At 36.3% G+C, this 16,371-nt stretch overlaps 1 protein-coding gene across 1 annotated transcript in view; it reads left to right on the top strand.

Moving 5' to 3' along the window:
• Positions 1-10,306, top strand: part of LOC137032502 (vang-like protein 1) — a 173,288-nt gene extending 162,982 nt beyond the window's left edge. The window contains exons 7-9 of the mRNA XM_067404261.1: positions 7,832-7,982; positions 8,653-8,884; positions 10,046-10,306. Coding sequence (XP_067260362.1) covers positions 7,832-7,982; positions 8,653-8,884; positions 10,046-10,306 — 644 coding nt within the window. The remainder of the gene's footprint in view (positions 1-7,831; positions 7,983-8,652; positions 8,885-10,045) is intronic.
• The last annotated feature ends 6,065 nt before the right edge of the window (positions 10,307-16,371 follow it).

Genomic DNA, 16,371 nt, shown 5'->3' with positions numbered 1-16,371 from the left:
TAATCACTGAAGTGTAGAAAAGATCCTCATATGGCTTAAGTTTCTGTGTATTTTGCAAGACAACTGTACATACGGAACTATACTCCTCACATACACTTAAATAGAGAGATTCCAGGTCACAATCCAACACTGATGGGGGATCATCATTTGGCCTTACACTCACCCCCTCCACATGCAGGCCTATTCGTTTCCCGTACATGGAGGAGCATCCAACTCAGGCATCCTATTGGCAGCTGTGCAGGCTTTGGCTTTAGGACACTCCACACGTGCATGACCTGCTTTGTAACAAAAAAAACACAGATGATTTGCTCTGCAGTGAAAATGGGTGGTGTGGCCAATATCTCCACACACCTCACATGGTAGAGTAGGCCTCACTCTGCTTCTCTGTGACCTAAATGCATGACGCTCCATGCCAGACTGATTTCTTGATTGCCCTTGGTCCAAGACACGTTCTAGCATCGCTAAGATTCGTTGCATGGGCTCAACATGCTCATCAGTTGGAGTTTGGCAAGGAACAGACACAGGCTTAACAGTTGTCTTAACCTTTGTTTCAGTAGGCTGAACAGCAACTTCCTGTTTCAGAAGAGGAATGGCTGGGGGAACTCTAGACACAGAGCTACATCGTTTTTCTCTACCATACTCTTCCAAACGTGCATGGATATCTGCTGCATTCCACTGTTCCAACGGTCTGCACTTGAAAATTAGGGAAAGCTCAGGATCTGGACAATGTCTGATAAACATTACAGTGAGCTCATGGGACAGATCATCAGTCTTTTTATTTTGTCTCTTTAAGCAGTCCTCAGCCATGTCCATGGCTCTATTTAGCCTCAGCCAATAATCAAAGGGGTTCTCACCCATGTGTGGGAGTGTGCCATAAAAATCAGCTAATGGCATGCTAGAAAAAGCTGTGTCACTGAAGTGTTGCTTCAGTAAATCAAAAATAGGACTTGAACTTTTGGACAAATCAATAGAGGGGTTACTGCGCAAGCCCACCCTCACAACTTCCCGTGCCCGCCCCATAAGCCTACTCATGACTTCATCAGCTTGTTCTTCAACTGGTGTCCCTATTTTGCGCAAGTATGACTGCACTATGGCTTCCCACTCATGTATTGTGTATGGATCAGTCCGATCACCCCTAAAACAAACAGGTTCTTTGATTTCAGATTTTAGAACTCTGTTCAAGACAGATGGGTCTGTATTACTTGAACTACACATTTTAGACTCTAAACAGGTAGCAATGCTCTCCCCAATAGAGCGTCCCATTCGTTCTACCATCCCCACTATTAATTCCATTGACTCATCCCCTCTCAGAATTGGTTGTTTCAGTCCACCTTCATTAAACCGAGGTGGTGGAGGGCTTGAATTATCATTTACACCATCAACAGCCTCTAAGGCAGACATTGGAGTCGATGTGACAGGAGTATAATCAAGCCTGCCTCTCCCAACTGATGACAAAGGAGAAAACATGAAGAGACCTCTGCCTCTGCCAAAACTGTTTTCAGACTCCATACCCAATATTGACAATACCAATGATGGGGAGAAAAAAAAAAAGAGATTGTCCAAATGAGAAAAAAAAATCTTCAATTCTCCAAATGTTCTCAGTTCAGAGTTCAATAAAAAGTATATGTTCAAATTTCAGTCTTCACCACAATTATACCTCAGTCATCAAAAGTGTTTTTTTTTTTTTGTTTTTTTTTAAGTTAAATAAGTCAATAATGCTTTCAAATGGATACCACAATACAAGCACTTTGCTCCTCTCAACGGTGAAACATGTTCCTTTACTCCTCCTTGTGGACAGAAACGGTATTTCGCCTAACAGCACGGACGCGAAAACTCGTCACCCACGGCACAAACTCCTCTGGAAATCTCCGATCAGTCGTCTCAGCACGCTGCTTCCAGAGTCACGGTCACGGCACCATTGTAACGGGGCTGTCTCTGCATTGTGTTGTGTATGAGTCAGGATGGACACCGATTCGCGCTTGAAGCCAGGCTTTTATTCTGTTGGCAACATTAAACAGCAGTGATCAGATTCGCAAATCACCCTCGTGTGTTCGCAGCCATTCACTCTCTCGGCTGGCGCGAATCTAAATTGATTAACATTTATATGAACAGTTATACAATAACAATTGAGAAATATGTACCTGTTGGCAACATTAAACAGCAGTGATCAGATTCGCAAATCACCCTCGTGTGTTCTATATTGAGGTGAACAAACTTGATGTTACCATAAATGTGATGAAGCATGCACACAAATCATACAATATACATTTAAACACATATCTATATCAATATTAGTCCATGAAATGGTTATACAATTAATACAATATACTTTTATCACGGAGCACTCACTCACCGCAGCCATTCACTCTCTCGGCTGGCGCGAATCTAAATGACCCTAGCGGAACCAGTTCATTCTATGGGTGGAGTGTACAGGTTGAGTGCAATTAAAGGGGCCATACATGAAAATGTGTAGCAAGTGGAAACACCTTTTTAACCCTGTTACATAAACATGTTATTTACAATAATTTTCTGGATCCACACTTACGTTCTTATGATGTAAATCCTATGTGTAAATCTCTTTATGATGAAAATACCGGACCCTGTCAGCACGCGCAAGATTTGAATGGAGCAGGAGCGGGAACGAACGGCTCGCAACGTCAGGCTAAAAAATAAACAGTTTGGAAAAAAGAATAAAAAAAAACATACAACATTGAAATTCTGATGTTATGTTCTGGCATATATGATATTTAAAATAGTATTATGAATTCATAACATACCATTTACGTTTTCTCAGCCTCAGAAAATAACGGACGCTGTCTGCAGCTGCGCGCGCAAGAGAAGAGCTGCAGTGAGGCAGCGGGGGAGGGGAAAGAACAGACTCGAGAATCAAGACAGTTAAAGATTCCAAAAAGATTCGATTCAGTGGCGTCAGGAATTGAGAGTCTGATTCAGCTCAAAATGCGAGTCCTGAAATGTCAGTGCGTGATATATTACGAGAACATAAATACTAATAACATTATATGGACGTTCTGAGTATGTTGTTCTAAGAACGTTTTCTATCAACATTATGAGAACGTTCATCAAGTATAAATAACGTCCTAAAGATGTTCCAAGAACGTTGTTCCCAAAACGTTTTATAATAACATTATGATAACATTCACAAAATACTAATAACGTTATAAGGACGTTCTGAGAATGTTGTTCTAATAACGTTTTCTATCAACATTATGCGAACGTTCATCAAGTACAAATAACGTCCTAAAGATGTTCCAAGAACGTTGTTCCCAACACGTTTTATGATAACATTATGATAACATTCACAAAATACTAATAACGTTATAAGGACGTTCTAAGAATGTTGTTCTAATAACGTTTTCTATCAACATTATGCGAACGTTCATCAAGTACATATAACGTCCTAAGGATGTTCCAAGAACGTTGTTCCCTGAACGTTTTATAATAACATTATGATAACATTCAGAAAATACTAATAACGTTATAAGGACGTTCTGAGAATGTTGTTCTAATAACGTTTTCTATCAACATTATGCGAACGTTCATCAAGTACAAATAACGTCCTAAGGATGTTCCAAGAATATTGTTCCCAAAACGTTTTATGATAACATTATGATAACATTCACAAAATACTAATAACGTTATAAGGACGTTCTGAGAATGTTGTTCTAATAACGTTTTCCATCAACATTATGCGAACGTTCATCAAGTACAAATAACATCCTAAAGATGTTCCAAGAACGTTGTTCCCAAAACGTTTTATGATAACATTATGATAACATTCACAAAATACTAATAACGTTATAAGGACGTTCTAAGAATGTTGTTATAATAACGTTTTCTATCAACATTATGCGAACGTTCATCAAGTACATATAACGTCCTAAGGATGTTCCAAGAACGTTGTTCCCAGAACGTTTTATAATAACATTATGATAACATTCAGAAAGTACTAATAACGTTATAAGGACGTTCTGAGAATGTTGTTCTAATAACGTTTTCTATCAACATTATGCGAACGTTCATCAAGTACAAATAACGTCCTAAGGATGTTCCAAGAACGTTGTTCCCAAAACGTTTTATGATAACATTATGATAACAATCAGAAAATACTAATAACGTTATAAGGACGTTCTGCGAATGTTGTTCTAATAACGTTTTCTATCAACATTATGCAAACGTTCATCAAGTACAAATAACGTCCTAAGGATGTTCCAAGAACGTTGTTCCCAGAACGTTTTCTCTAAACGTTATAAGAACGTTAATAACGTTATAAGAACGTTCCAAAAACATTATTTTAATAACGTTTTGTACTAACATTCACACAACTTTTAAAGAACGTTAGTGAATGTTCTGGGAACGTTCCCTGTTAGCTGGGTTCCAGTTCAGCCCATACAAAGGTTCCGCCAGAAGTGGGCACTCGTGCAACGTAAGCAATGACGTACATCCGAGTCAACGAGACTGAGTGAAGTTAGCGAGGGAAGGGCATTTAAAAACTGAACTGGAACGCAGCCTTTATTCCCTACATTCGTTCACTACATTATACCCACAATTCTCTCTGATTTCGAGTGTACATTCCATGTACACTTGCTGAACCACTAACGTATTTCCCAAAATCCAACTTTTTTACTTTTTTTTTTTTTTTTTTTTTTTTTTTTTTTTAAATCACTACTTGAATAAAACCTACTAAAATGTAGGGGGACATTATTATATAGATGAATTTAAAAAAAAAGAAATTATATTAATAAAAATATTTTTATTATTAAAATATTATCTAGGCATTAAATCAATTTAATGTGTTTTACTAACAGCAATGTGTTTTAATAATTTGTGGCACTGTTAACTCATTAAACTTTAAAAGATGATAATTTAGTGGATGATTTAAAAAAATTCGTTAATCATAGGTAGCGTATTCAAATCATAACGGTCGCCTGAGGGCGCTCAAAGACCACGTAATCTGAGCGTGAGAGTTTCTAACAACTTTATTAAAAAGGATAAATACATGAAATTATGTACACTTGTTAATGTGTTTATTTTTGTTTGCAGTATTTTATAGTATTAAATGATTATGAACACATTAAGCATGACAAAAAAAAAAAATACAATCGATTAAACTACAAAGCTGGCACAGAGGCTTGTATGATTACAAAATGAAGTCATTATGATTGTTATTGTTATTAACATTGTTTTATAATGTAAATAACATGTAGGATAAAATAGTTTTATCGCATGTCGAGCCGTTTCTAAGATAGATCCGCACAGTGTATAGGCCTACGTCAGCGTCCGAATTCACTTACTTCATTTCGTTCACTCCATACAGATATAGTGCACTCAAATGCCATACACTATATAGGGATTAGTGAATGAGTGAACGAGTGAGCGGTTTCGGACACAGCTTATATCTACCTCCTCAATACAGGAAAGTCTTTCAATTCTGTGGAAAAGTCGCTCATCTTCATAACATAAAGATCACGTCCAACATATGTTGTGATTTTCTGTTTATACCTTTTTAAACCAGCACAGAAAGGACTTTTCTCCATCTCTTTCATTCTAATTTTCACTGCTTGCCCTCCACCGGTATTTTGCGTGTCACCAGAACCACGTGATTGCAAACAACCTATTGTTAACACAACTATCTCAATTACAAAAACTACAAAAGGGGCAAGAAAAATAACAAAAACAGAAGAAGAATGGGAAAAGGAAGAGATGTGAGAGGTTTTGGAGAGGATAGAGGAATGGTAATACTGAGAGGGAGAGGAAAAGTGGAAGAGGTAGAAAGAGATGAGGGGAAAGGAAAAGATGGTATAGAAAGAGGAGATGGAGCAAGAAGAGTTGAGGATGTAGGAGAAGCAAGAAGAGCTGAGGATATAGGAAGATGAGAAGAGGCCGAAGTAGAGGGAGAAGATATGTTACAATGCAAGACAATGGTATTAGTGGAAAGGCTAAATGGTTATATTTTGTCCAGTTTAATTGTGTTTATTGCTATGCCATACCTTATTTTGCTGTAGCCTACAGACAAGGAAGCTTTTTAAGCTTGTCTTGTTTTAGAGATGAATGAGTAGAGGAACAAATTAGTTCTGGGCTTATTCAGACCATCCAGCCCAACTATTAACACACATTGACATCAGCTCCTGGTAGACACAGACTCTACTGCATATTAACCAGCTACATATTTATTACATACACAAAATATTATCTTTGAAGTTCTCATGATTGAATGAACAGACTCTTGAAATCACCCCAAGGCCCTGTTTACACCTGGTATTAAGATGCATTTTGGTCGATCGGATCACAAGTAAATGAGGGAGACACATACCCATTTACATCTGGTGTTTTAATCCATCTCTTTTGTCCACTTTCAACCACTTCTGTCCTGATTTCTTCGAGGGGAGGGCAGGTACTGTAATTTTTTTTATTATTATTTTTTTTTTTCCCCAGATCTTTTGATCTAATGGACAAAATAAGCTCATGCAATTTACATATGAACACACTGAGAAAACGTAAAACATATGGAGAGCATCAGCTTTTGTTTCTGCTCTGATAACCGCAAGACCAATTTTCATCTTCAAACCAAACTTGGGTCTCCAGCCAACAAAGTTTAAATCCCATCCCATAATGTTTACACATTAAGTCAGTAGGCAGTCTTTTGTGGTTTTTCGAACACATTTGACCACATGAGTGTCTACACTACGAAAGCAATCCGGTCAAATGTTTTCTTCACTACCTCTGGAAGTGGTCAAAAGTGGACAAGCTCAAAACGTTTTAGACCCTGTTTACACCTGTATTTAGCATCGTCCACTTGTGATCCGATTGACCAAAATTCATCTTAATACCAGGTGTATACAGGGCCCTAGAGGGGCACGCAGGGCATGCGTAATTATTATGTTTATGTTTATATTAAGTTGATTTTCTGATCATATTTTTTTCCAGGTACATTTTACCAATTCCAAACCACATTAATCGTAATAACTGATCATTTATAAGTTGTTCATGAAGGCTAGAAATTAAAAATGCCTTATATTCAGGTGTGCATAATTATTAGCCAGGTTTTCTTTTACTGGCAAATGAGCCAAAAAAGAGATTTAACTCAGACTGAAAAGTCAAAAATGATTAAATACTCATGAGAAGAATGCGATACTAATATAATACTAGAAATTGCTAAGTTTATCTTACTGCCAGATTCAGGAAGATACATTTTTCCTGAATCTTCCTGAATAGATTTTTTTTTAGGATTATTTACCTAACCTAAGTCTGTAAGATCCTGATACCTTGCACTTCTGGAGACTCCAGGTAGGTTGCAGTTGGTGGCACTGGAGACTAAACGGTTCCTGATAGTTTCACACTTAATTATTCACCTTAATTCTTAATTATTTTGCAGTTAACATGTCTTTTCTTGTCTACCTGTTTTTGTCTGACCCTGCTGACCCAATGAGCAATATTCCCATTTTTTTTTTAAGAGCTACAATCTGTCATTATCGGGAAATGTGGCCCAAGACATTCTACAAAAAATGTCTATTTGTCTTCCACAGAAGAAAATCATATGTTTGGAACTACATGGGAGAATGTAAAAGATGACAGAATTTTCATTTCATTATTTTTTTAAGACTTTTAGATTTCATGAAATACATCTCACGTTTCTTTCATGACTCATTTTCTGTAACATACTTGTCTATTATAACTATGAGTTGCACCCACAATACACACCTTATTACACAGCAACTACTAATACTGACTGAATGGTTCAAAATGAAATGACTGTCAGTCGGCATGAACGCATTCAACAATCTTAATGCAATGTGTGTCCCACCATGGTTAGGTCCAGGAGGGAATAATGCTGCAGCTGGTATAGCCCAATCTCAGTCTCGAGCAATGATTGCTGCTGCTGCCCGCCGCAGAGACAGCAGTCATAACAAGTTCTACTACGAAGAGGCCGAGCATGAGAGACATGTCCGCAAACGCAGGGCTAGGTGAGAGAACTTTGGTGGAGGGATTTAGACAAATGTTTGGCAATTGGCAAATAGATTATTTTACTTATGAGAAATAATGATCTATAAAGACTCTTCATAGTGCAAAACTGCTCATTCTTCATCAGTTTAGGATAAGTTAAATATACCATGCAATAGAGACTCACAATAAGCTTATTTAACCTTGATTGTGACAACTCATTATATATATAAATTAATAATGGTAGAAAAGTGTAGTATCTCAACATTAAATAGTTTGTAATAATGATTGATTAAATCTGACAAAAGATTACATTACACATAGGATTTAATGTAGTGGTTCACATATTTTGGTGATCCCCTTTTTAAAGTAGCAAAGCAGTAAAATGTCCATCTGTTCAAATCTGGCATGCATGAGAATGTGTGTTTACATAAGCGCAGCGAGCCCTCAGTGGCATATAACAGGAAAAATGTGGGGAAGAAACTGCACACAAACCACATTCTCATTCTCACATTTATCATCAACACTGTAGATAGTGAACATGATTTGAGAACTAGTTACTGTAAGGTTATTGCATTTCCTTTACAGAGCTTAGTGACCCACATTTTAGGAACCACTGCTCTAGTGAAGTGAAGATAGTTGTCAGGAGAAAATTTGAATATGGACAACGTGACAACACACTTACCTTCCCAGGCTGGTGGTGGCAGTGGAGGAGGCGTTTACACACATACGGCGCATGCAAGAGGAGGAACAGAATAAGTCACCTGGTGATGTGATGGACCCCCGCGAAGCAGCTCAAGCCATATTCCCCTCCATGGCCCGAGCGCTGCAGAAATATCTTCGGACCACCAGACAACAGCACCTCCACAGCATGGAGAGCATACAGCAGCACTTAGCTGTCTGCATCACAAACATGACACCCAAGGTGAGGTCTTTGACATTGAGATTGAGCTATGCCAGCAGGAGATACAGTCAGATGTTTTTTATCACAAAATAATAGATATGGTGATCATGTATCATCTTGAAGGGGTTCATTTTACAATAAAGACTGGCTGACTGTGTATTTTCCTGCTTAGTAAATTTTCCAAGTAAGAAAATAAACAGGCTGCATCCGACGCAGCATACAGAGGCAGGAAGGCAACAAGACGCCAGGGTTGCCTGTTTTGCGAAACAAAACTAGCCTAATGGCCAATCAAAAATAGCCCAAATCTACCCAATGACCCTGGCCCAAAACTCAAAATATGCCACTCCCATTCCTAAAATAGATATTTTACAGTCACTGTTATGTGCTATACAAAATTTGAACTTGAAAAAACTCTATATAGTAATATTCATAAACACAGTCTGTTTCCATAAAAGAGCTCACAAGAGCTTAAAGGCTTCAGTGCCCCTTCCTCACAAAACTCATAATCTAGCAAAGTTTTATTATTGGTAAAAATATAAAATGGGTAAAAGCATTTCAATCAAATACAATGTATGCAGTATGTCAAACATTTAACCTGCAGGGGGAAAAAATCAACCTGTGACAACGAAAACACTGCAGACTTGGCAACAGTGCAAGGCATGTCCGAATCTAATGATCATTACACATCCTCTCTACAGAGACATTCATCTGACTGTTTTTGAAGGCAGCCTTGATGTATTCTTTTCTGCCTATGATATTCCACAATCCCATGTGCTTTTGATTCCATGAAAGTTGAGCTAATAAAATAAAATGGCATCTGAAAGTTGTGGTTGGTATTTTCAGTTTGTGTAAATGTATGTTTTTGACCAACTTTTTCCACTTTTTATGTCATTTCTCGTGAGAAATTAGTATTGCAGTAATTAAACATTTGCTTAGTTATCACCAAAGCTTGCTCTGTTTGTTGTAGATCATTAGACCATTATGCTGCCCTAGAATATTAGAATATTATTATTAATATTATAGCCTGTACAAAGTTGTTTTTTTGGAGGTACCATTGCCTGATAGTGCAGTGAGGCAACAGGTCAGCTCCCTAAGCTTTTAGATGTAGCCATAAACATGAAATGTAATGCTAGATGACTGCAATGCTAAAGTTCTGTGTACTTTTGTGCTTTTGCGCCTCAGGCATTTCTGGAGAGTTATCTGATCCCAGGCCCTACATTGCAGTATGGACAAGACCGCTGGCTTGCTCGGCAGTGGACCCTTATCAGCGAAGTCTCAGTTACCAGTGGCCTAAAAGAAGGGACCATTTTTCTGCTCAAATGCATTGAATTTAGCCTAGTGGTCACTACCAAAAAGATACCTTACATTCAGCTTGCTGAAGAATTCATTGACCCAAAGTCACACAAGTTTGTGCTTCAACTGCAGTCTGAGACTTCAGTTTAGAGAAATCTCCATTTTCCGCAAAAACATAAATAAATATATATATATATATTTATTTATTTATTTATTTTTTTTATTCATGAATTTCATGTGACGTGGTCGCCATTTGTAGGACCGAATTGCAATGCCGTCTATCTGCTGTGCTGTGGGCTGTGATAACAGCAAATCACAAACAAATAAATTTATGTTTTACATTATCTCCACATACCCTCAGCGACCTCAGTAATAGATTGCTTAAAATACAGGATTTAAAGGTTAAATGATGCGTCCCTTATCAAATCAATACAGGGCGTGATTTGTCCCATATTTTACGTAGACCCACACATACTTCAATAAACAAACAAGCATTTTGTAATGTGGATAACTGATAATTGATTAAATACATTTCACAAGAAATAGCAGAGAAGCTCACATATCCACAGGATGGCATTTTAGTGTATTTGTTTCCATAGTGACAGAGTCGAGAACATGAAATCTGTCATACTCACATCCGCCTTTTGAACGCAAGACACCCGGCTGAATGAAGAAAAAAGTTATCACTTGGGTCTTTCAGTAACTTATGATGAACGCAAGGAAATATGCACCATTAAAGCAGCATATGTGGTGGCAGACACATCAAATTTGGATAATCTATTAATATATTCCATACACTATCCGAGCTGGTTAGACAGATAATCATTATTTTAGACATTAGTAAACAGATATTTATTAATCATTCATATTAGTCATATACATACATAATAAATAATCCTATGTCATTTACAATTTATGACATTTAAAAAAGTTTTTAGAAGTTCTAAATTATTTACATTAATGTAGTCCTAATTTAAATGGATAGTTCACCCAAAAATGAAATTTCTGTCATTTAAGTACTCACCCTCATGTTGTCCCAAACCCGCTAGACCTTAGTTTGTCTTTGAAACACAAATTAAGATATTTTTGATGAAATCCAGATGAATTTGTTGAATACAGTCATTATTTTTGTTTTGTTTTTGCGCACAAAAAGTATTCTTGTAGTATTCATAATATTAAGGTTGAACCACTGTAGTCACCTTGACTAGACTATTTTATCGATGTCTTTAATACTTTTCTGGGCCTCAGAATGTGCAATGTCGTTGCTGCCAATGTTCGGATCAGATACCTTCGAATTTCATCAAAAATATCTTAATTTGTGTTCCAAAGACAAACAAAGGTCTTGCGTACCGACGCACTTCAAGCACTGGGTGTGGGTGTCCCTTATTTTGTCTTACTGAAGGTGGCAACCCTAATAAGAGATCACTGGACTCCTACAGAACACTCCAAACTGTGCATTGAGAGTTTTATTTTGTGTAAGTAACATGACAGACAATACAATACAATGCTTGACCAACATTATTGACAATTCCATTCAGTGATACTTGCTATTCGTTTAACGTTAATATCATTAACCCATCCTGAGGTCAAGTAGCGATAATCTTTAAACGCGTGTGTTTTTTTAAAAGCCTTGAGAGCTTCGCCAGTGTATGTCAGCAAACGTAAAATTCGGCAAGAATTTTTTTTACTAGACTTTAGTGGGGTCAGCAGATTGCTTGATAGTAAATAAGAGTCTAATCCTAAAGTATCTATTTTCTTTAAATACCGTTGCTTTTCGTCGGTGGTGAGGTGTGCTGTTTTGGTGTGTGTCTTTCTGATCACCAAGGAGAAGCTACGCGTAGGTCCTATGGCGGTCGTAGCAAAAAGTCACGTGCCTGAAAACCATGGATTGTTGAGGATCTTTAACTTGCGCAGTTTTTCAATAAACAGCTTCAACAGTCTCTTCAACATGCGGGTGTGGTTTAATAATCAAACAAAGTCTCAGGTTTACAATTTAAATCTCTTCAGCACACAAAAAAATTATTTAATATAATTTATTTCTCCCATTATCAAAGGTGTGTGCCTTTTCCCACCTCACTGTCCCATATATATATATATATATATATATATATATATATATATATATATATATATATATATATATATATATATATATATATATATATATATGGGAAATGCTTTCAGTCTCATTCGCTGCAGCTGCTGTATAACAAATATTTGAATATATTACTTTTTCCTTTGTGACATTTATGACATGTTTGCAGTAAAAATCCAGATACATTTGTTATGGAGGGTGGATAAAAATATTGAAGACTACTTATCCATGTTTTGTAAAAAACAGAAACAGTAAAGGATGGGGAAAGTGATTTTGTCAATAATACTTTTTCAATGGACCATTCCGAGAGATGGATTGACTCAAATGGGCACATTTTCTGGGTCTCACACTACTCTTTACAATAAATAAATAAATAAACACTGGGAATACATCTCTACAGACACAGACAGACATTTTGCAAAATCTGCCATAGTGCAGTTTGAGAATAAACCTCCACAAGTGTAGGTTTGAGAAACATTTTCTAATTACTGTATCTTCTCAAGTATTAAGGCAAATGTTCAAACCAGCCACATTTTAACACACATGTAGCACACTACAAAACTATAGATTTTGAATCAAATTTCTGGACCTCGTTTCTGATAGAGTAACTTTACACAACAAAGTGGTGAGATCGATGAAAATCAATGAGACTACAGTTAAGCTAATTGTGCTGAAGGATTTTTTTTACAAAACAAATGAACTTTTAAATAGCCTACCCAATTTACTTTTTGGCATATCGTTTTTCTTTTTTTCCCTGACATGATAATTGAAAAATATGATTGCTAATAGTATATGCTTAAATCCCAGATGTCTGGGAATGAAGAGGTGCTTGGCCTGTATCCTTCATATCATATATTTTAAGAGGTGTTCTTTACAGCAGTCTATAAAGAGTTGTAATTGGACAAGGACTCAATTTTAGCTGTTCAGATGAGTCGGGATGATGTGTGATCTCTTGCGTCTTGTCCTCTTTCCTGTTCTATGCCTCACAGCATTGTAGCTATAAAAACTGTCTTGAACGTGGCCCATGAGAATGTTATCTAGGTCTATAAAATATGTTCACTCTGAGAACTGAAATGATTTGTCTGCCAATATTGAGATACCACTCAGAAATGGGTGTAATGTAATTGGTCATGACAATGATAATTTTACCTTGAAAAAAAGTTGTTGCTGTGATCTCTGGTTAAGAAGAGCAAAATTGGTTTCAAGTAAACTGTTGTGAAAGAGTGGGGACATTTGAAATATCAAAAGATTATCATAAGTTAAATGTTCATGTATAATGTCATTATCTTTGCATAAATAAAATAAAACATTTTGTCATTATTTACTCATGCTAATGTCATTCCAAACATTTGACTTTCTTTTTTTCTTCTGTGCAACACAAAAGAAGGTATTTTGAAGAATTTCAAGAACAGTTTTGACTGGCATTGTCTTTATGGACAAAAAAACAGAGACATTTCTCTAAACACATTTTTTGTTTGTTTTTTTCACAGAAGTCATATGGGTTTCAAATGACATTGAGGGTGAGTAAATGGTGAGAGAATTTTTTTGGTAAACTATACCTCTACGTTTTTCTATCACTAAAGGAATTAACCAGCATAGCACCTTCTTGAGGGAATAAATGTATATGCCAACATTTTCATTTACCTTTTTTGGCTTGAAGACTGCCTTTTAGGTTACACGTTTTATTATTTTATTACACTATTTTTCACTTGACCCTCATTCTCTATTGTTTTACAGTGTTATCAAATGCTATTTTTTACTGAAACTTTTATATTAAGAAGTTTATATTATGACAGTTCTGATGTGGACTTATTTACTTTACATAAACCACTCTCATAAAGTGAGTGTGCCTCTGCTTTTACACAGTGTGTGTATGTTTATGTGTTAAGTCATTTCTACTCACAAGTTACAACTCACATCTCACTTTCTGAAGGCCTAAACTCACATCAAACATTTGGACAAAAGACATTTGCCAAAATTTACTAAAATGTAACTATAATTTTTTTACTGCCACTTACTTTTGTTTATTTGATGACAATTGTCTTTAGTTCATGGTTCATATAAGCTCATGACAATCACCTCACCGTGTAGGCCAGATAATAATCCTTCATCCTAATCTCACGCTCTAAATTTAGAATGTACCTTTTATCTTGTAAGACACTGTACTGTATGTGAAAATACATGCCATAGAGTCAGGTGATTGGCATATGGACAATGTCATAAATCCAGTTGGAAAGAGGAGCCATATGGAGGTGAGGGGTAACTGAGTGTAAGTATTTTGCACCAAAAGAAGCTGTTAGTTATTCTAGTTTAATCCACAAGTCTTTTGGTGGCACAGATAGTTTCCATTGAATTAAATGACTTGGCGGCTCCGTATGTAGATGTCCCTCCACTGCTTTATATGCATACTGCTGAGATAATGTTGACTAAATAAATTAGATGTGAATTATTGTTCATGATGAGGTGAGATTATAGTGTAAGCCCTGCTCTCGTGTTAATGACACATGAAACTCCCACAAATGCATTTACATATATATGTACTATAAATGATGTTCCATAGACTTCAGTTTCCTTAACAAAAAATTTCCTACATTTTTATACTTTTTACTAATTTGGATATTGCTAGATGTCCTCAAATTGAGGTTATGTCAGATTTAGCCCACTTCTAGATACAACTTTGTCCCCAAAATATGGTTAACACACACACCGATGTTAATACGCACAGACAACATAATAGAATTTTTTTATTTTTTTATTTTTGGACATGTTGACATTTCGTTGTCCTCCCAGGACATGTTCCTCAAATCACAAGTAACACTACAGAACACAATTTCTTAGCCATATTATAGTTCCAGTTATTTGATGAAAAAGCAGCACCAAAAAGATAATTATAGGTTTTTGCATTTTACATTATTAAATGTCTCTTGCTGCCAATGCAGACAATTCTATAAATAAATCATCAGTAATTAAAGGGTTAGTTCACCCAAAAATGAAAATTCTGTTATTACTTGCCCTCATGTCGTTCCACACCCGTAAGACCTTTGTTCATCTTCAGAACACAAATTTTGGAACACAAAAAAGATATTTTTGATCAAATCTGATTGCTCAGTGAGGCCTTCATTGCCAGCAAGATAATTAACACTTTCAGATGCCCAAAAAACTACAAAATACGGAACAAATGTTAAAAAGAGGTGCTTACCATTCAACTTCTGATGAAGGCCTTGGATGGCCGAAACATCATGTTGTTTTAATTAATAAACCTTGAACTTTGAAGAGTGAGTGTTGCACCTTTGTTCAGCTCAGAAAGCTACTAAAGACATATTTAAAACAGTTCATGTGACTACAGTGGTTCAACCTTGATGTTATGAAGTGACACGAATACTTTCTGTCTGGCAAAAAAAATAAATAAATAAGGACTTTATTCAACAATATCTAGTGATGGGCGATTTCAAAACACTTCTTCATGAAGTTTCAAAGCTTCGCGAATCTTTTGTTTAGAAGTGGTTCGGAGCGTGAAATGATTCACCACTGAGGGGGGCATGACTTTGGCAGTTTGATACACGCTGCGAACCACTGATTCGAAACAAAAGATTTGTGAAGCTTCATGAAGCAGGGTTTTCTAATCGCCCATCACTAGATATTGTTGAATAAAGTCGTTATATTGTTTTTTTGGCACACAAGTAAAGTATTCTCGTTGCTTCTTAACATTAAGGTTGATCCACTGTAGTCACATGAACGGTTTTAAATATGTCTTTAGTAGCTTTCTGAGCATCCGAAAGTGTTAATTATCTGGCTGGCAATGAAGGCCTCACTGAGCCATCTGATTTTATCAAAAGTATTTTAATTTGTGTTCCGAAGATGAACGAAGGTCTTACGGGTGTGGAACGACATGATGTTGATTAATTAATGACAGAATTTTCATTTTTGATTGAACTAACTATTTAAAATGGATATCATCAATACAATGTGGAAAGAACATTTTTTACAGCATTCTATGATTGTAGTTTCTCTACACTGTAAAAAAAATATATAATTTTAACAGTAAAAGAATGCTAAAACTAAAATGCTACAGTAAAAACCTGTTAATTGTTTATTGGTAAGTTCCCTTACTTTCTATGGT

The sequence above is a fragment of the Chanodichthys erythropterus genome, chromosome 12, assembly GCF_024489055.1.
Source record: "Chanodichthys erythropterus isolate Z2021 chromosome 12, ASM2448905v1, whole genome shotgun sequence".
Lineage (NCBI taxonomy): Eukaryota > Metazoa > Chordata > Actinopteri > Cypriniformes > Xenocyprididae > Chanodichthys > Chanodichthys erythropterus.
The sequence above is the reverse complement of the archived record's forward strand: the minus strand, read 5'-3'. Positions and strand labels throughout refer to the sequence as shown.